The sequence below is a fragment of the Leptodactylus fuscus genome, chromosome 2 (assembly GCF_031893055.1).
Source record: "Leptodactylus fuscus isolate aLepFus1 chromosome 2, aLepFus1.hap2, whole genome shotgun sequence".
NCBI lineage: Eukaryota > Metazoa > Chordata > Amphibia > Anura > Leptodactylidae > Leptodactylus > Leptodactylus fuscus.
This window is the reverse complement of record NC_134266.1, coordinates 8,089,244-8,111,760: the sequence shown is the minus strand read 5'-3', so window position 1 is coordinate 8,111,760 and position 22,517 is coordinate 8,089,244. Positions and strand designations below refer to the sequence as shown.

Here is a 22,517-nt window from a genome sequence, read left to right as displayed (position 1 = left end):
GCTGCAGCCAGTTTTTTTTTACAGCCAGATGGTGAACACTAGGGGGAGCTCTGTGTATACGCGGTGTTATAATAGTTACATGTGTAGCAGTTCTATCCTGTGTAGAAGACTTGTTTACTAGGAGGGTATGTATGTGACGGGGGTGGGGGTGTGGGGGGGCTATATCTACACCCCAGCCTGCTGTTCGCTGGTACCTAAATGTATTTGGGGTTCTGTAGTTATAAGCAGCGGCTGCAAAAATAATTTATAAAGGTGTCTGATGTGGCCGCGTATAGTGATGTCATATATGACAAGATAAAGTAGTGAAATGACGTCAGTAACTAATCAATAAAGATGTTATTGCGTTAAGCCACCCCCTGTACATGAGCCCGGGAGACCCCTCTATGAGCCGGCCTCTATGTATTACTACACTACCCCTATATCAGCCAAGGGGAATGTATAGGGGTATATAACTACCCCCAGGTCATAAGCCAGGTCCACGGTGAGAAAGGGATTAACAGTAACAAAATGGTTCTATGCTGGTGTGGGGGGCCAACAATATCTCGTGAAAAAATAAGTATAAGAAGGTGGGGGCCGAGATTGCTCTATCTCTCCATCTCCCTCTCAGAGATGGAGCCAGTTAGGCTGGGTTCGTGTTGCTGTATACAAAAGATCAAAGAAGAGAGTCCAAGATGCTATGATCACTCTGTTTGTCTTTAGGGCCTCACCTTTGAAGATGTACTGGATAGGTCACTTAGGGTGTGTAGAAACAGGTTCTATAGCCTATTGATCGTTAGCCCCAAGGCTGGAGTGGTCTGACCAGCATGTGATCATTATCTCTCTTGCCATGATATATACATCTAGACTTTGTTTGGATAGTGATAATGAGATGGAGATTACATTAGGCCTTAGCCAATAGTCATGTGCCAGGTTTATGTTACAACTCTACAACCAACCATGTTATGTTATAGTCCAACCTACTCTTGTCTGTATTGTATTTAAACTACCTTTTTGCACCATTAAAATTAGAACTCACTTGATACACCATCAGGTGTGTGTGTGTGTGTGTGTGTGTGTGTGTGTGTGTGCGCGTGTGTGTGACTTCTCCAGGCCTGATATCTATCTACAACAACATAACTCAGGGGTCTTGTGCCCCTAACACTGGGACTTGCAGTTCTACAACAGTTGGGTATTAGTCATCAGTACAGCGCCCCCTGTGCACGCTCCTGTCATGGTGCAGTCAGTAGATTATAAGACAGGAGGTGATGGAGAGTATACAGCAGAGAATATACAGCAGGGAGTATACAGCAGGGAGTATACAGCAGAGAGTATACAGAAGAGGGTATACAGCAGAGAGTATACAGCAGAGGGTATACAGCAGAGAGTATACAGCAGAGGGTATACAGCAGAGAGTATACAGCAGAGAGTATACAGCAGAGTGTATACAGCAGAGAGTATACAGAAGAGGGTATACAGCAGAGAGTATACAGCAGAGCGTATACAGCAGAGAGTATACAGAAGAGGGTATACAGCAGAGCGTATACAGCAGAGAGTATACAGCAGGGAGTATACAGCAGGGAGTATACAGCAGAGCGTATACAGCAGAGAGTATACAGCAGAGAGTATACAGAAGAGGGTATACAGCAGAGAGTATACAGCAGAGAGTATAGAGAAGAGGGTATACAGCAGAGAGTATACAGCAGAGGGTATACAGCAGAGGGTATACAGCAGAGCATATACAGCAGAGAGTATACAGCAGAGAGTATACAGCAGAGCGTATACAGCAGAGAGTATACAGAAGAGGGTATACAGCAGAGCGTATACAGCAGAGAGTATACAGCAGGGAGTATACAGCAGAGAGTATACAGCAGAGAGTATACAGCAGAGAGTATACAGCAGAGAATATACAGCAGGGGTGACTCATGAGACTTCCTGTAACCGCAGGTATATAGAGTGAGTGAAATCTGTACAAGTCTGAGGAGTGTAAGATCTGCGCTCACATCATGTCTGGCTGCATGCTACACACAGGTAATACATGGAGGTACGATGTGGGGGTCTCAGGGGGTGTAGAGTCTGCCCCGATCACAGCCACGGGAGTAGACACAGAGTCTAGGAGTGTATGGGTTCTCTATGTATCCTGTGTATAGTGATGTCATACTGTATATTGGTCTCCCCCTTAGCTGTATATGCAGGGTCTGAGTCATCCAGCTGAACACATATAAGCAGGTTGTTATAGGGTAGAAGAGGTCCCCATTGGTGTCCGGGGGTAATTATTGGGGTATTGTACATTATGTGAGATGTCAGGCAGGACGTCTAATATTGGTGCAGGTGGATTCAGAGAGGTGAGAACTTTATTATCATTTTTTTTCTATTCTGTTTTTGTATTTTTTTCAATATTTTGTTTCCTATTGAAATAATTTTTGGATTTATTTTCTATTATATGGGTGCAACTTAGGGCTCGTTCACATCTGCACCCGGGGTCTCCACTTTCAGGTTTCCGTTTTCTGCCCGAAACTGGTCAGGAGTCAGAAACCTGCAGTCATTTTTCAATCCCAGAGAAAAGTAGTAATTCAGCATCCAGTCTAGTGTAGTTTTAAAAGAATTTTATACTTTAATTGAGCCATTTAAAATTCCACAATCACCAGAAACCAGTAAAAAAATATAGAAAAAAGACACAGCACTTACATGGAGACGATACTTGGGTTACATGGGACAATGGTTACACGAAAAAAACCTTTAGCCTTTTGACGGCTAAAGTTTTTTTTCTTCGTGTAACCATTGTCCCATGTAACCCAAGTATCGTCTCCATGTAAGTGCTGTGTCTTTTTTCTATATTTTTTTACTGGTTTCTGGTGATTGTGGAATTTTAAATGGCTCAATTAAAGTATAAAATTCTTTTAAAACTACACTAGACTGGATGCTGAATTACTACTTTTCTCTGGGACTGTTTAACTATACCTGTACCGGCAGGGTTTCAGTTTTTCGTGCATCAGTGCTAGTATACTACACAATGGGATCACACGAAACACCAAGGCTGTGATACACAATTTTTTCAGAGTCATTTTTCAAACCCATTCATTTGAGCGTTTTGTGCTCTCCGTGGCGAAACCGTTTTTTTTTTTTTTTTTTAACCGGACACAGAGTCGGACATGCAGGACTTTGTGTCCGATTTAAAAAAAAACAGTTTAGCATAAAATGCTCACCGGCGCTCACAGCCGGACTCGGTCTGACAGGTTTCCATCTTCTGCCTGCAGAAGACGGAAACCTCAGAACGGAGACCAGACGCTGGTGTGAACCCAGCGTTATCAGGGAAGACAAGATCCCAGCGCCCCTGCTGTCCCCATGTACCGATCACTGATAACTGTGACCTATAGTGACCGATTATATGACTATTAATAGTGATCTGTATACAGTGTATGTCAAAGAGTAGCAGCAAACTATGTCATAGGAGTCCGCGGCTACGGTGATCTCATGGATCAGCTGTTATGTCTATAGTCACTGTGTATCCTAGCTATAGATGGGGAACCTTTTAGAGACCGACTGCCCAAACTGCAACCCAAAACCCACAAAATTATTGCAAAGTGCCAGTACAGCAATGTAACCTTAATACTGTGCGGATCCACAATGGCATCAGTTATGGACTCACCAATTACAGTTCAGTGAATGGGGCTTTACAGAGCTTTCAATGACACAAAACAACTTTGTACTGAGGTGAAGGTCTCTACATTTGGTACGTTGGTACAATTAACGTTCACTATTTACATTGCACAGGATCTGTTTTATAGTGACCGAGCAATGTTATTACAGCCTGAACTAATATCATGTCTGCTATAAAACACATACTGTGTGATATAAATAGTGAGGGGACCCCAGACAGTACAATCTGCCCCGCAGTGGCCCCCCACACAGTATTATAAGTTCCACAGTGTCCCCCAGACAGTATTACAATGGCAGCCAAAAAAAATGCACCAGCAGTGGATTTTGTCAAATGTATGTGACCCGTATAAATGGAGTCCCTACAAGTGATATGTATACCTCCTACTACGAAATTGACTGAAAAATGTCACATGACATCATGTACAAAATTGCCAAATACTTGTCATCCAGGAGAGACAGGATAGAAATGGAAAAAGACAAGAAATCATTTTAGCTACAATCATATTTTGTGAAATGGTGGTTTTTTTTTTGGCTGCCACTGTATATGCTTTGCAGTAGACCCCCCCCCCCACAGTATTATATGCTCCACAGTAGGACCCCCCACAAACAATATTATATGCTCCACAGTAGACTCCCCCTACACAATATTATATGCTCCACAGTAGGTGCCCACACACAATATTATATGCTCCACAGTAGGTGCCCACACACAATATTATATGCTCCACAGTAGGTGCCCACACACAATATTATATGCTCCACAGTAGGTGCCCACACACAATATTATATACTCCACAGTAGGTCCCCACACACAATATTATATGCTCCACAGTAGACTCCCCCTACACAGTATTATATGCTCCACAGTAGGCCCCACAGTATTATAAGCTCTACATTAGCCCCCACCCACACACACTATTATATGCTCCACAGTACCCCCCCCACAATATTATATGCTCCAATGTATGCCCCCCACACAGTATTATATGCTCCACAGTAGCCCCCACAAAGTATTATACGCTCCATAGTAGCACCCCACACAATATTATATGCTCAACAGTACCCCCTACACAGTATTATACACTCCACAGTATGCCCTCCCCCACAGTATTATATGATCCACAATACCCCCCCACAGTATTTTATGCTCCACAGTAAGGCCACCCTTACACAGACACACACACACAGTATTATACGTACCTGAAGTCCCATGAAGAGCCGCCGGGCATCCTCCTTTTTCTGACTGCAGGCACTGATGACTTATGACATTGCGACTGCATCAGGAAGAGGCCACACTCTGCAGTCAGTGTAAACCTTGGTCCCACAGACCACGGTCTACACTGGCAGATTTCAGCTGTATGTGCGGGAAGGGGTTAAATGCATCTACATCACCATAGGAGCGGTATAAAGTAGCTGGGGGCAGTGATAGACTCCCTTTAACCATACTTTTAATATAATAATATAATATTTTACTCCTGGAAAAACCCCTTTAAAAAGCAGAATTGCTGTTTTTTCCCATTTCCTCTCTGAAATAAATATACCATTACATTGATGGAAGAACAAAAAAAAAAGTCACGGCAGGGACCATACATATGTGCCAAGGTTAGTTCTGATACCAAATGTGTGTATTAAGGATGGTTCTGTGTTGTGTAAATACAGTGTTGGCCAAAAGTATTGGCACCCTTGCAATTCTGTCAGATAATACTCGTGTTCTTCCAGAAAATGATTGCAAGCACAAACTCTTTGGTATTATTATCTTCATTTAATTTGTCTTCAATGGAAAACCACAAAAAGAATTGTCAAAAAGCCAAATTGGATATAATTCCACAGCAAACATAAAAAGGGGATGGACAAAAGTATTGGCACTAGAGATGAGCGAACAGTGTTCTATCGAACTCATGTTCGATCGGATATTAGGCTGTTCGGCATGTTCGAATCGAATCGAACACCGCGTGGTAAAGTGCGCCATTACTCGATTCCCCTCCCACCTTCCCTGGCGCCTTTTTTGCTCCAATAACAGCGCAGGGTAGGTGGGACAGGAACTACGACACCGGTGACGTTGAAAAAAGTAGGCAAAACCCATTGGCTGCCGAAAACATGTGACCTCTAATTTAAAAGAACAGCGCCGCCCAGCTTCGCGTCATTCTGAGCTTGCAATTCACCGAGGACGGAGGTTTCCGTCCAGCTAGCTAGGGCTTAGATTCTGGGTAGGCAGGGACAGGCTAGGATAGGAAGGAGAAGACAACCAACAGCTCTTGTAAGAGCTAAATTCCAGGGAGAAGCTTGTCAGTGTAACGTGGCACTGATGGGCTCAATCGCCGCAACCCAGCTTTCCCAGGATCCTGAATGGAATACACTGTCAGTGTATTCCCGTATACCCGATATATACCCCGATACCCGTTCCAACGGTGTGCCCCCCCACCTTCACCCCAGAAATACCCTGCAAGTCCCCTAGCAATAGAATTGGGGCTATATACACCCACAATTTTTACTACTGGTATACAGTGCCATTGTCTGACTGGGAATTCAAAGAGTATATTGGGAATACAAATACCCTCATTTCTTGCTACTGCCATATAGTGCCAGTTTCTGACTGGTAATTCAAAGAATATATTGGGGTTACGTGCACCCACAATTTTTACTACTGGTATACAGTGCCATTGTCTGACTGGGAATTCAAAGAGTATATTGGGAATACAAATACCCTCATTTCTTGCTACTGCCATATAGTGCCAGTGTCTGACTGGTAATTCAAAGAATATATTGGGGTTACGTGCACCCACAATTTTTACTACTGGTATACAGTGCCAGTTTCTGACTGGGAATTCAAAGAATATATTGGGGTTACGTGCACCCACAATTTTTACTACTGGTATACAGTGCCATTGTCTGACTGGGAATTCAAAGAGTATATTGGGAATACAAATACCCTCATTTCTTGCTACTGCCATATAGTGCCAGTTTCTGACTGGTAATTCAAAGAATATATTGGGGTTACGTGCACCCACAATTTTTACTACTGGTATACAGTGCCATTGTCTGACTGGGAATTCAAAGAGTATATTGGGAATACAAATACCCTCATTTCTTGCTACTGCCATATAGTGCCAGTTTCTGACTGGGAATTCAAAGAATATATTGGGGTTACGTGCACCCACAATTTTTACTACTGGTATACAGTGCCATTGTCTGACTGGGAATTCAAAGAGTATATTGGGAATACAAATACCCTCATTTCTTGCTACTGCCATATAGTGCCAGTTTCTGACTGGTAATTCAAAGAATATATTGGGGTTACGTGCACCCACAATTTTTACTACTGGTATACAGTGCCATTGTCTGACTGGGAATTCAAAGAGTATATTGGGAATACAAATACCCTCATTTCTTGCTACTGCCATATAGTGCCAGTTTCTGACTGGGAATTCAAAGAATATATTGGGGTTACGTGCACCCACAATTTTTACTACTGGTATACAGTGCCATTGTCTGACTGGGAATTCAAAGAGTATATTGGGAATACAAATACCCTCATTTCTTGCTACTGCCATATAGTGCCAGTTTCTGACTGGGAATTCAAAGAATATATTGGGGTTACGTGCACCCACAATTTTTACTACTGGTATACAGTGCCATTGTCTGACTGGGAATTCAAAGAATATATTGGGGTTATAAATACCCTCATTTCTTGCTACTGCCATATAGTGCCAGTTTCTGACTGGTAATTCAAAGAATATATTGGGGTTACGTGCACCCACAATTTTTACTACTGGTATACAGTGCCATTGTCTGACTGGGAATTCAAAGAGTATATTGGGAATACAAATACCCTCATTTCTTGCTACTGCCATATAGTGCCAGTTTCTGACTGGGAATTCAAAGAATATATTGGGGTTACGTGCACCCACAATTTTTACTACTGGTATACAGTGCCATTGTCTGACTGGGAATTCAAAGAATATATTGGGGTTACGTGCACCCACAATTTTTACTACTGGTATACAGTGCCAATTTCTAACTAGGAATTCAAAATGCGCAAGGCTCCCGGAAAGGGACGTGGACGAGGCCGTGGGCGAGGTCGGGGGAATGGTTCTGGGGAGCAAGGTAGCAGTGAAGCCACAGGGCGTCCCGTGCCTACTCCTGTGGGGCAGCAAGCATTGCGCCACTCCACAGTGCCAGGGTTGCTTGCCACATTAACTAAACTGCAGGGTACAAACCTTAGTAGGCCCGAGAACCAGGAACAGGTCTTGCAATGGCTGTCAGAGAACGCTTACAGCACATTGTCCAGCAGCCAGTCAGACTCTGCCTCCTCTCCTCCTATTACCCAACAGTCTTGTCTTCCTTCCTCCCAAAATTCCGAAGCTTTACAGAACAATAACCCAAACTGTCCCTGCTCCCCAGAGCTGTTCTCCGCTCCTTTCATTGTCCCTCAACCTGCCTCTCCACGTCACGATTCCACGAACCTAACAGAGGAGCATCTGTGTCCAGATGCTCAAACACTAGAGTCTCCTCCATCTCCGTTCGATTTGGTGGTGGATGACCAGCAACCCACCCTCATCGACGATGATGTGACGCAGTTGCCGTCAGGGCATCCAGTTGACCGGCGCATTGTGCGGGAGGAGGAGATGAGACAGGAGTTGGAAGAGGAAGTGGTGGATGATGAGGACACTGACCCGACCTGGACAGGGGGGATGTCAAGCGGGGAAAGTAGTGTGGATGTTGAGGCAGGTGCAGCACCAAAAAGGGTAGCTAGAGGCAGAGGCAGAGGTCAGCAGCTTAGGCGAAGCCAGGCCACACCCGGAATCTCCCAAGATGTTCCAGTTCGTACCCAGCCCCGAAAAACTCCCACCTCGAGGGCACGTTTCTCGAAGGTGTGGAGTTTTTTCAAGGAATGCGCCGAGGACAGATATAGTGTTGTCTGCACAATTTGCCTCTCGAAATTGATTAGGGGCTCTGAGAAGAGCAACCTGTCCACCACTTCAATGCGCCGTCATTTGGAATCCAAGCACTGGAATCAGTGGCAGGCAGCAACGGCAGGACAAAGGCCGCCTGCCGTTCACGCCACTGCCACTGCCTCTGCCTCTGCCTCTGCCACTGCCACTGCTGACTGTGCTGGCGATGCACTCCAGAGGACGAGCCAGGACACCACTTCATCTGCCTCCGCCACTTTGTTGACTTCTACCTCATCCTCCCCTGGTCCTGTCTTATCTCCTTCTCCTGCACCATCAAAGGCACCATCAGGCGTTTCTTTACAACAACCCACCATCTCTCAGACATTGGAGCGGCGGCAGAAATACACTGCTAACCACCCACACGCGCAAGCCTTGAACGCCAACATCGCTAAACTGCTGGCCCAGGAGATGTTGGCGTTCCGGCTTGTTGAAACTCCCGCCTTCCTGGACCTGATGGCAACTGCGGCACCTCGCTATGCCGTCCCTAGCCGTCACTACTTCTCCCGGTGTGCCGTCCCCGCCTTGCACCAGCACGTGTCACTCAACATCAGGCGGGCCCTTAGTTCCGCGCTTTGCACAAAGGTCCACTTGACCACCGACGCGTGGACAAGTGCATGCGGACAGGGACGCTACATTTCACTGACGCACACTGGGTGAATGTAGTTGAGGCTGGGACTGCTTCCCAAACTGGCCCGGTGTACCTCGTCTCCCCGCCTAACATTCCTGGCAGGGACACGAGAAGAACACCCCCCTCCTCCTCCTCCTCTACCGCCTCCTCCTCCGCCACCGCCTCCTCCTCCGCCACCGCCTCCTCCTCCGCTGTTAGATTGACCCCAGCTACGAGTTGGAAACGTTGCAGCACTGGCGTTGGTAGACGTCAGCAGGCTGTGCTGAAGCTGATCAGCTTGGGGGACAGACAGCACACTGCCTCCGAGGTGAGGGATGCCCTCCTCGATGAGACGGCAATATGGTTTGAGCCGCTGCACCTGGGCCCAGGCATGGTCGTTTGTGATAACGGCCGGAACCTGGTAGCAGCTCTGGAGCTTGCCGGACTCCAACATGTTCCATGCCTGGCCCACGTCTTCAACCTAGTGGTGCAACGTTTCCTAAAGAGCTACCCCAATGTTCCAGAGCTACTGGTGAAAGTGCGGCGCATGTGCGCCCACTTTCGCAAGTCGACAGTAGCCGCTGCTAGCTTAAAATCTCTCCAGCAACGCCTGCATGTGCCACAACACCGGCTTTTGTGCGACGTCCCCACACGCTGGAACTCAACGTTTCAGATGTTGAATAGAGTGGTTGAGCAGCAGAGACCTTTGATGGAATACCAGCTACAAAACCCTAGGGTGCCACAAAGTCAGCTGCCTCAGTTTCACATCCATGAGTGGCCATGGATGAGAGACCTTTGTGACATCCTACGGGTCTTTGAGGAGTCCACAAGGAGGGTGAGCTCTGAGGATGCGATGGTGAGCCTTACAATCCCGCTCTTGTGTGTTCTGAGAGAATCCCTGATTGACATCAGGGATAACTCAGATCACACAGAGGAGTTAGGGATAGCATCCGATCCGTCACAGCTGGAGAGTAGGTCCACACATCTGTCCGCTTCACTGCGTTTAATGGAGGAGGAGGAGGAGGAGGAGGAGGAAGAAGAGTTGTCCGATGATGTGATGGTGATACAGGAGGCTTCCGGGCAACTTCGAATCGTCCCATTGTTGCAGCGCGGATGGGTAGACATGGAGGATGAGGAGGAAATGGAGATTGAACTTTCCGGTGGGGCCAGAGGAGTCATGCCAACTAACACTGTGGCAGACATGGCTGAGTTCATGTTGGGGTGCTTTACAACCGACAAGCGTATTGTCAAAATCATGGAGGACAACCAGTACTGGATCTTTGCTATCCTTGACCCCCGGTATAAAAACAACATCTCGTCTTTTATTCCGGTAGAGGGGAGGGCCAATCGCATCAATGCTTGCCACAGGCAATTGGTGCAGAATATGATGGAGATGTTTCCAGCATGTGACGTTGGCGGCAGGGAGGGCAGTTCCTCCAGTAGGCAACCAAGTTCTCACCGGTCCACACAAACGAGGGGCACACTGTCTAAGGTCTGGGACACCTTGATGGCACCCCCTCGCCAAAGTGCCGCCACGGAGGGTCCTAGTGTCACCAGGCGTGAGAAGTATAGGCGCATGTTGCGGGAATACCTTTCCGACCACAGCCCTGTCCTCTCCGACCCCTCTGCGCCCTACACGTATTGGGTGTCGAAGTTGGACCTGTGGCTTGAACTTGCCCTATATGCCTTGGAGGTGCTGTCCTGTCCTGCCGCCAGCGTCCTATCTGAGAGGGTGTTCAGTGCAGCCGGTGGCATCATCACTGACAAGCGCACCCGTCTGTCAGCTGAGAGTGCCGACCGGCTCACTTTGATAAAAATGAACCACCACTGGATAGAGCCTTCATTTTTGTGCCCACCTGTGTAAAGCACCCCAACATGAAACTCCATGTCTGTACTCAACCTCTCCAATTCCTCCGCATCCTCATACTCATCCACCATAAGCGTTGCACAATTCTGCTAATACTAGGCTCCCTCCAACATGATTTCCCCCAACTCTGCTGGTTAGAGGCTCCCTCCACCCTGATTTCCACCAACTCTGCTGGTTAGAGGCTCCCTCCACCCTGCTTTCCCACAACTCTGCTGGTTAGAGGCTCCTTCCACCATGAATTTGCCCAAACTGGGCTGTTTAGAGGCTCCCTCCACCATGAATTGGTCCAAACTGGGTTTTTTAGAGGCTCCCTCCACCATGAATTGGTCCAAACTGGGCTGGTTAGAGGCTCCCTCCACCATGAATTGGTCCAAACTGGGCTGGTTAGAGGCTCCCTCCACCATGAATTGGTCCAAACTGGGGTGGTTAGAGGCTCCCTCCACCATTAATTGGTCCAAACTGGGCAGGTTAGAGGCTCCCTCCACCATTAATTGGTCCAAACTGGGCTGATTAGAGGCTCCCTCCACAATTAATTGGTCCAAACTGGGCTAATTAGAGGCTCCCTCCACCATGAATTGGTCCAAACTGGGTTTTTTAGAGGCTCCCTCCACCATGAATTTGCCCAAACTGGGCTGTTTAGAGGCTCCCTCCACCATGAATTGGTCCAAACTGGGCTGGTTAGAGGCTCCCTCCACCATGAATTGGTCCAAACTGGGCTGGTTAGAGGCTCCCTCCACCATGAATTTCCCAAAACTTGGCTGTTTAAAGGCTCCCTCCACCATTAATTGGTCCAAACTGGGCTGGTTAGAGGCTCCCTCCACCATGAATTTGCCCAAACTGGGCTGTTTAGAGGCTCCCTCCACCATGAATTTGCCCAAACTGGGCTGGTTAGAGGCTCCCTCCACCATGAATTTCCCAAAACTTGGCTGTTTAGAGGCTCCCTCCACCATTAATTGGTCCAAACTGGGCTGGTTAGAGGCTCCCTCCACCATGAATTTGCCCAAACTGGGCTGTTTAGAGGCTCCCTCCACCATGAATTGGCCCAAACTGGGCTGGTTAGAGGCTCCCTCCACCATGAATTGGTCCAAACTGGGCTGGTTAGAGGCTCCCTCCACCATGAATTTGCCCAAACTGGGCTGTTTAGAGGCTCCCTCCACCATGAATTTGCCCAAACTGGGCTGGTTAGAGGCTCTCTCCACCATGAATTGGTCCAAACGGGTTTTTAGAGGCTCCCTTCACCATGAATTGGTCCAAACTTGGCTGTTTAGAGGCTCCCTCCACCATGAATTGGTCCAAACTGGGGTGGTTAGAGGCTCCCTCCACCATGAATTTGCCCAAACTGGGCTGTTTAGAGGCTCCCTCCACCATGAATTTGCCCAAACTGGGCTGGTTAGAGGCTCCCTCCACCATGAATTGGTCCAAACTGGGCTGGTTAGAGGCTCCCTCCACCATGAATTTGCCCAAACTGGGCTGTTTAGAGGCTCCCTCCACCATGAATTTGCCCAAACTGGGCTGGTTAGAGGCTCCCTCCACCATGAATTGGTCCAAACGGGTTTTTAGAGGCTCCCTTCACCATGAATTGGTCCAAACTTGGCTGTTTAGAGGCTCCCTCCACCATGAATTGGTCCAAACTGGGGTGGTTAGAGGCTCCCTCCACCATGAATTTGCCCAAACTGGGCTGTTTAGAGGCTCCCTCCACCATGAATTGGTCCAAACTGGGTTTTTTAGAGGCTCCCTCCACCATGAATTGGTCCAAACTGGGCTGGTTAGAGGCTCCCTCCACCATGAATTGGTCCAAACTGGGCTGGTTAGAGGCTCCCTCCACCATGAATTGGTCCAAACTGGGCTGGTTAGAGGCTCCCTCCACCATGAATTGGTCCAAACTGGGCTGGTTAGAGGCTCCCTCCACCATGAATTTCCCAAAACTTGGCTGTTTAGAGGCTCCCTCCACCATTAATTGGTCCAAACTGGGCTGGTTAGAGGCTCCCTCCACCATGAATTTGCCCAAACTGGGCTGTTTAGAGGCTCCCTCCACCATGAATTTGCCCAAACTGGGCTGGTTAGAGGCTCCCTCCACCATGAATTGGTCCAAACTGGGGTTTTTAGAGGCTCCCTCCACCATGAATTGGTCCAAACTTGGCTGTTTAGAGGCTCCCTCCACCATGAATTGGTCCAAACTGGGGTGGTTAGAGGCTCCCTCCACCATTAATTGGTCCAAACTGGGCTGGTTAGAGGCTCCCTCCACAATTAATTGGTCCAAACTGGGCTAATTAGAGGCTCCCTCCACCATGAATTGGTCCAAACTGGGCTGGTTAGAGGCTCCCTCCACCATGAATTTGCCCAAACTGGGCTGTTTAGAGGCTCCCTCCACCATGAATTTGCCCAAACTGGGCTGGTTAGAGGCTCCCTCCACCATGAATTGGTCCAAACGGGTTTTTAGAGGCTCCCTTCACCATGAATTGGTCCAAACTTGGCTGTTTAGAGGCTCCCTCCACCATGAATTGGTCCAAACTGGGGTGGTTAGAGGCTCCCTCCACCATGAATTTGCCCAAACTGGGCTGTTTAGAGGCTCCCTCCACCATGAATTGGTCCAAACTGGGTTTTTTAGAGGCTCCCTCCACCATGAATTGGTCCAAACTGGGCTGGTTAGAGGCTCCCTCCACCATGAATTGGTCCAAACTGGGCTGGTTAGAGGCTCCCTCCACCATGAATTGGTCCAAACTGGGCTGGTTAGAGGCTCCCTCCACCATGAATTGGTCCAAACTGGGCTGGTTAGAGGCTCCCTCCACCATGAATTTCCCAAAACTTGGCTGTTTAGAGGCTCCCTCCACCATTAATTGGTCCAAACTGGGCTGGTTAGAGGCTCCCTCCACCATGAATTTGCCCAAACTGGGCTGTTTAGAGGCTCCCTCCACCATGAATTTGCCCAAACTGGGCTGGTTAGAGGCTCCCTCCACCATGAATTGGTCCAAACTGGGGTTTTTAGAGGCTCCCTCCACCATGAATTGGTCCAAACTTGGCTGTTTAGAGGCTCCCTCCACCATGAATTGGTCCAAACTGGGGTGGTTAGAGGCTCCCTCCACCATTAATTGGTCCAAACTGGGCTGGTTAGAGGCTCCCTCCACAATTAATTGGTCCAAACTGGGCTAATTAGAGGCTCCCTCCACCATGAATTGGTCCAAACTGGGTTTTTTAGAGGCTCCCTCCACCATGAATTTGCCCAAACTGGGCTGTTTAGAGGCTCCCTCCACCATGAATTGGTCCAAACTGGGCTGGTTAGAGGCTCCCTCCACCATGAATTTCCCAAAACTTGGCTGTTTAGAGGCTCCCTCCACCATTAATTGGTCCAAACTGGGCTGGTTAGAGGCTCCCTCCACCATGAATTGGTCCAAACTGGGCTGGTTAGAGGCTCCCTCCACCATGAATTTCCCAAAACTTGGCTGTTTAGAGGCTCCCTCCACCATTAATTGGTCCAAACTGGGCTGGTTAGAGGCTCCCTCCACCATGAATTTGCCCAAACTGGGCTGTTTAGAGGCTCCCTCCACCATGAATTTGCCCAAACTGGGCTGGTTAGAGGCTCCCTCCACCATGAATTGGTCCAAACGGGTTTTTAGAGGCTCCCTTCACCATGAATTGGTCCAAACTTGGCTGTTTAGAGGCTCCCTCCACCATGAATTGGTCCAAACTGGGGTGGTTAGAGGCTCCCTCCACCATGAATTTGCCCAAACTGGGCTGTTTAGAGGCTCCCTCCACCATGAATTGGTCCAAACTGGGTTTTTTAGAGGCTCCCTCCACCATGAATTGGTCCAAACTGGGCTGGTTAGAGGCTCCCTCCACCATGAATTGGTCCAAACTGGGCTGGTTAGAGGCTCCCTCCACCATGAATTGGTCCAAACTGGGCTGGTTAGAGGCTCCCTCCACCATGAATTGGTCCAAACTGGGCTGGTTAGAGGCTCCCTCCACCATGAATTTCCCAAAACTTGGCTGTTTAGAGGCTCCCTCCACCATTAATTGGTCCAAACTGGGCTGGTTAGAGGCTCCCTCCACCATGAATTTGCCCAAACTGGGCTGTTTAGAGGCTCCCTCCACCATGAATTTGCCCAAACTGGGCTGGTTAGAGGCTCCCTCCACCATGAATTGGTCCAAACTGGGCTGGTTAGAGGCTCCCTCCACCATGAATTTGCCCAAACTGGGCTGTTTAGAGGCTCCCTCCACCATGAATTTGCCCAAACTGGGCTGGTTAGAGGCTCCCTCCACCATGAATTGGTCCAAACGGGTTTTTAGAGGCTCCCTTCACCATGAATTGGTCCAAACTTGGCTGTTTAGAGGCTCCCTCCACCATGAATTGGTCCAAACTGGGGTGGTTAGAGGCTCCCTCCACCATGAATTTGCCCAAACTGGGCTGTTTAGAGGCTCCCTCCACCATGAATTGGTCCAAACTGGGTTTTTTAGAGGCTCCCTCCACCATGAATTGGTCCAAACTGGGCTGGTTAGAGGCTCCCTCCACCATGAATTGGTCCAAACTGGGGTGGTTAGAGGCTCCCTCCACCATTAATTGGTCCAAACTGGGCTGGTTAGAGGCTCCCTCCACCATTAATTGGTCCAAACTGGGCTGGTTAGAGGCTCCCTCCACCATGAATTTGCCCAAACTGGGCTGGTTAGAGGCTCCCTCCACCATGAATTGGTCCAAACTGGGGTTTTTAGAGGCTCCCTCCACCATGAATTGGTCCAAACTGGGGTTTTTAGAGTCTCCCTCCACCATGAATTGGTCCAAACTGGGGTTTTTAGAGGCTCCCTCCACCATGAATTTGCCCAAACTCTGCTGGTTAGAGGCTCAATCCACCCTGATTTTCAAAACAAATGTTGGTGCCAACCTCAACTTACTACAAGGGCCAAATTCACTGCTGGTGACAAGCTCTCCTCACTGCAAGTGCCAAATACACATGTTTCAAGGTGTTTTCCTACTGTCAGAGAGGTGGTATTGAGTGTGTAAAGTGTGTAGTTGTTAGGCTGTGATGTTGGGGTAATAGAGGGTCTTTGGTGTGTTAGATGCCCCCAGACATGCTTCCCCTGCTGTCCCAGTGTCATTCCAGAGGTGTTGGCATCATTTCCTGGGGTGTCATAGTGGACTTGGTGACCCTCCAGACACGGATTTGGGTTTCCCCCTTAACGAGTATCTGTTCCCCATAGACTATAATGGGGTTCGAAACCCGTTCGAACACACGAACATTGAGCGGCTGTTCGAATCGAATTTCGAACCTCGAACATTTTAGTGTTCGCTCATCTCTAATTGGCACTGTTTGAAAAATCATGTGATGCTTCTCTAATTTGTGTAATTAACAGCACCTGTTACTTACCTGAGGCACCTAACAGGTGGTGGCAATAACTAAATCACACTTGCAGCCAGTTGAAATGGATTAAAGTTGACTCCACCTCTGTCCTGTGTCCTTGTGTGACCACATTGAGCATGGAGAAAAGAAAGAAGACCAAAGAACTGTCTGAGGACTTGAGAAGCAAAATTGTGAGGAAGCATGAGCAATCTCAAGGCTACAAGTCCATCTCCAAAGACCTGAATGTTCCTGTGTCTACCGTGCGCAGTGTCATCCAGAAGTGTAAAGCCCATGGCACTGTGGCTAACCTCCCGAGATGTGGACGGAAAAGAAAAATTGTTGAGAGATTTCACCGCAAGATTGTGCGGATGGTGGATAAAGAACCTCGACTAACATCCAAACAAGTCCAAGCTGCCCTGCAGTCCGAGGGTACAACAGTGTCACCCCGTACTATCCAGTGTCAGCGTCTGAATGAGAAGGGACTGTATGGGAGGAGACCCAGGAAGACCCCACTTCTTACCCAGAGACAGAAGCCAGGCTGGAGTTTGCCAAAACTTACCTGAGAAAGCCAAAACCGTTCTGGAAGAATGTTCTCTGGTCAGAGGAGACAAAAGTAGGAAAAGGCCTCAACATAGAGATTACAGGGAAAAAAGAGGCCTTCAGAGAGAAGAAGACGCCCCCTACAGTCAGACATGGCGGAGGTCCCTGATGGTTTGGGGTTGCTTTGCTGCCTCTGGCACTGGACTGCTTGACCGTGTGCATGGCATTATGAAGTCTGAAGACGACCAACACATTGTGCAGCATCATGTAGGGCCCAGTGTGAGAAAGTTGGGTCTCCCTCAGAGGTCAGGGCTCTTCCAGCAGGACAAGGACCCAAAACACACTTCAGGTCAGCACTAGAAAATGGTGGTGAGAGAAAGCCCTGGAGACTTGTAAAGTGGCAGCAATGAGTCCAGCCCTGAATCCCATAGAACACCTGTGGGGGAGGGGGAGAGATCTCTTGGTGGCAGTTTGGAGAAGGCCCCCTTCACATCTCAGGGGGGACCGCGAGCAGTTTGCCAAAGAAGAAGGGTCTAAGATTCCAGCAGAGCCTTGTAAGAAACTCATTGCTGGTTAGCGGGAGCGGTTGTGCGCAGTTATTGTGTCTAAAGGTTGTGCTACCAAGTATTAGGCTGAGGGTGCCAATACTTCTGTCCGCACCAGTTCTGGAGTTTTGTGTAAAATGATCAATGATGTGACTTTTTTTCATTCTCTTTTGTGTTTTTTTCATTGCAAGCAAAATAAATGAAGATATTACCAAAGAGTTTGTGCTTGTAATCATTATCTGGGGGACACCGAGGATTATCTGACAAAACTGCAGGGGGGCCAATACTTTTGGCCAACACTGTATATACACATTGTGTTAAGGTTCATTTGGCACCCTGACAATAGTATGCATATATATAGCTTGGTAGGGGGTGCCTTTTTTTTTTTTGCACCGCTCAGCTCAGGTATGGGGGGGGGGGGGTTTGCTCGATGACCACGTGTTATAGATGAGGCAGGATACAGAGGTCGGAGGCAGCACCATATCCTGTCCAGTGTGGCCGGCACAGAGATCAGACCTGAGAGCTGAAGAAACATCTTCTACAGGATCTAATGCTCGAGAACATGTAAAACAACCTAAAGATCCTTCTGTGATAGAAGCCTGAGGGTGAGGTGTTAGCGGGCCTGTTATTAATGTGCTGGGGGGGGGGTGTTTGTGTTTGTGGTTTTAGTTGAAAGCTCGTTATTCTATTTCCTGCTATTTACACCTTCTAAAATTGTACATCAAAGGTGCAGAAGTTTCTGTCGCTCCCTCGTAAGTACTGAGATAAATATCAAACACCATATGATAACTAAATAATACTGCCATATAATCCTCAAATAATAGCCTGACTAAACCCCTTATATTGTAGTGTCTAGAGTCTCAAATAATACTGCCATATCATCAAATAATACTGCCATATTATCCTCAAAGAATAGTCTAACACAACCCCTAAATAATACTGCCATACAATAACCAAATAATACTTATAGAACCAACTAGAAAGTGGCTGTATTATAGAAATTAAATTAGTCTGCAAAAAAATGTATATTAAAGATGCCAAATTACATTGGGTATTTTGTGTGCAAGCAGGAACCACCAAATAATACTGCCAGATAATAGTGTCAAATGGTAGTGCCATACAATCGCCAATATTACTGTCATATAATCACCAAATAATACTGCCATATACTCACCAAATAATACTGCCATATAATCACCAAATAATAGTGCTAAATGGTAGTGCCATGCAATCCCCATACAGAGCCTAATTGATAGTGTAGAGTAGCGCCATACAATCCCCAATAATACTGCTATACAATCCCCAATAATTCTGCCATATAATCACCAGATAATGTTGCCATATAATCACCAAATAATACTGCCATATAATCACCAAATAATACTGCCATATAATCACCAAATAATACTGCCATATAACCAGATAATACTGCCATATAATCACCAAATAATACTGCCATATAACCAGATAATACTGCCATATAATCACCAAATAATACTGCCATATAACCAGATAATACTGCCATATAATCACCAATAATTCTGCCATATAATCACCAGATAATGTTGCCATATAATCACCAAATAATACTGCCATACAATCCCCAATAATTCTGCCATATAATCACCAGATAATACTGCCATATAATCACCAAATAATACTGCCATACAATCCCCAATAATTCTGCCATATAATCACCAAATAATACTGTTATTTAATCACCAGATAATACTGCCATATAATCACTAGATAATACTGCCATATAATCACCAGATAATACTGCCATATAATCACCAGATAATACTTCCATATAATAACCAGATAATAGTGCTAAATGGTAGTGCCATACAATCCTCGTGCAGTGCCTAATTGATAGTGCAGAGTATTCCGAAGTAGTAATGCCATACAATCCCCAATAATACTGCCATACAATCACCAAATGGTAGTGCCGTACAATTCTCCAATAATAGCCTCACACAAATCCTAATTTTTATGTTTTTCAGTACTTTGAAATAACACTGCCATCCGATCGCTAAAAGTGTTAATAGCACCTTATACGTCTCATATTACAGGGCCATAATATGGCTATATAGTGCTCATATAAAAGTGAGTATGTTAAGGCTGCACAATGCTCAGACATCGCTGCTATAGAATATGGACAGTTAAAGGGGTTCTCCAGGATTAGGACGAGAGAGGGGCCTGGGGAAGCTGTAACATGCAAAAACATACTCACCTGTCCCCAGTGCTCCGTTGTTCAGCGCCGTATTCCGTCCAGTCGTGCGTCGTGCCTTGGTCACGTCACCAGTCTCTCTCCACCGACCACTGGGTAGTCACATGGGGCCCAAAGACATGGCACGTGACTGAACAAACTGAGGTGGACAATGGAGAACTGAGGACAGGTGAGTATGTTTTTATTAATGTTTCCCCCCATAGCTAGTCCAATTCCTGGACAAATCATGTAAATGCAGATAAAGGGAGCCCCTATGGGGGCTTCCTTTTCCCCCTCCCTCGCGAATATATTTCTTTCGTGTTGGGAGGAATTTACTATTTTTTCAACTGATAACCCTTTCTGTGACAATTTACTCTGGTACGGCTGCTACATTGATGATATCCTTGTCGTTTGGCAGGGGGAAGTAGCGGCCGTACCAGAGTTTGTCCAATATCTCAATTCAAATGGTTTGGGTTTGAAGTTTACGTTTTTTCAGACACAGGATGAGATCTCTTTTTTGGACATTTTGCTTAGAGGTAATCTGATGACGAATAAAGTGGAGACAAGTTTATATAGAAAGCCTACAGCTGGAAACTCGGTTTTACTAGCTTCAAGTCATCACCCACAACATGTTCTAAAGGCAATCCCGGTGGGAGAATTGCATAGGACACGGAGAGCGTGTACATCCAATGTAGAATATTTAAAACAACAAAAAATAACAGTGGATAGACTACGATGTCGGGGTTACCCAGATTGGTCTCTTAAAAGAGCAATCAATATTGTGGGTACTAAATCACAAAAATCGCTTTTGGAAAATATAAAGGATCAAGATCAAAGGTTAGATAACAATAAATTAGTTTTTTCAACCCCTTACAGTCGCCAATATAATGCCATTATATCAGCGTTCAAACGGAATATGACTATTTTATGCCAGGATGCCACTACAAGGGATATTTTGAAAAACGGCATTAGATTTGTCGCAAAACGAGGTCAGACTGTGGGAGATCAATTATCTCCAAGCATGTTTAAAAACAGGAAGTATGCAAACAATAGGAATTGGTTGGACTTGAAAGGTTTTTTTAAATGTGGCCAAAATCGGTGCACAATGTGCAAATATGCTAAGAAGAAAAAAACTTTTAGTGATGCAGAGAATTCGGAGGTTTTTGACATTAAGTCATTCATGAACTGTAATAGTGATCATACAGTCTATATAATTGAGTGCAGTGCATGTAATAAATTATATGTGGGTTGTTCCATCAGGCCACTAAAGAATAGAATTTCTGAGCATATTTCAGACTGTTGCAAGTCAGTTGAAAATACCTCAAATGCATCTAGACATTTTGGGCAGGTACATGGTGGAGATACTTCGAATTTATGTTTTTACGCCATAGAACAAGTAAAGGAGCCAGTAAGGGGGAAAGATTGGAGGAAAAAACTACTCCTAAGAGAAGCTTATTGGATCATGAGACTAGGTACACGCAGTCCGGGAGGTCTAAACATTAGATCTGAGCTCTCGTTTATTTATTTTTTGAAAATGAAAGTACCATCTTATACAATTAGTTTCTCTTTCACTAGATTTATTGGAATTTTATAACTAAGGCAAATTAAGATTAGTTACAAAAGCAAAAAACCGGTATTGTACCGATAAGATCCCTTGGGATTGATAAATATTCCTTTTTGGTCTCTATAGCGATCCGTAGTTGTACTCTTAACAACTTAGCACTATGGGACGGGTAGTTTTAGAAAGTCTCTTTCTAATGAGATGGGTAGGATGTTAGAAGTAGGCTTGATTCCTCCTTTTTGGTCCATACAGCGATCCGTAGGTTAAGGAAATTTGCTCGACATGATGAATATAGATGGAGGGACAGATGAAGTTACAATGTAACGATGTGTTGGAGTTTTGGGGAAAACAATGCTGTAGGTAAGGGATTTATATTTTGTTTTAAATGAATTCTGATATTGATGTTGATGATGGCATTATGGTCAATTTGTATGTCTGATGTTTATATTATCTGAGGTTGTCTATAAAGTTGTTGATTTATATAAAAAAAAACGGGAAATGTAATTAAGGGGGTGGGATCATAGGTCTGGTGTTTCTTTTAAAAGTGATGGAAGTTACTGAATTGTTTATGCCGTGACGAAGGTGCAATTGCACCGAAACGCGTAGCCTTCTTGTGACCGAAACCCACAGTTTTTAAATGGATATTTAATAAAGCTGGAATATTTTCACTCGACAACCTTGGACGTTTGAATTTTCTTCCTTCTGGTTGGAGCGGATTTTTACACTTTATTTCTATGTTTTTATTAATGTTTCCCCCCATAGCTAGTCCAATTCCTGGACAAATCCATTAAGTAATAAAAACCATGGACTGACACAGGGACTGTTCTCCTCTTATGTCTCCACAGGTCTCCTCATCATCCTGACCGCACTATCACTCTCATCAGGAAGAGTCTACATACGGAGAGGATCAGACATCACTGACTGCAGCATGAAATGTGATCAAACAGACGGCGCCCTGAAGTTGTACAGAGACTGTGGAGATGAAGACCTGAACCTGATAACACTCTGGTGTCACCGCCACTTTACCCAAAATCTGTCTGATCCCAGACTGCACCTGGACACAAGTAGCGGGTGCTGGACCCTGACAGATGTCGGGAAGAACGACTCCTGTCTATATAAAATTACATTTCACAGGAGTCAAGAGACATCGCTGCGCTCTATGAACATCACTGTACTAGGTGAGATAATACTGACAGCAGAGCTAGCACTCTATCTCCAGCCCCTAGAGTCATGTCCTTGCTGATGTCACATGACTGATGGTGACCGACCT

General features: G+C 46.3%; 1 protein-coding gene across 1 annotated transcript in view; it reads left to right on the top strand.

Moving 5' to 3' along the window:
- LOC142194291 (hemicentin-1-like) overlaps nucleotides 1-22,290 on the top strand; it is a 193,247-nt gene extending 170,957 nt beyond the window's left edge. Inside the window, exon 14 of the mRNA XM_075263333.1 lies at nucleotides 22,093-22,290. Within this exon, the coding sequence (XP_075119434.1) occupies nucleotides 22,093-22,168 (76 nt within the window). The 3' untranslated portion in view covers nucleotides 22,169-22,290. The remainder of the gene's footprint in view (nucleotides 1-22,092) is intronic.
- The last annotated feature ends 227 nt before the right edge of the window (nucleotides 22,291-22,517 follow it).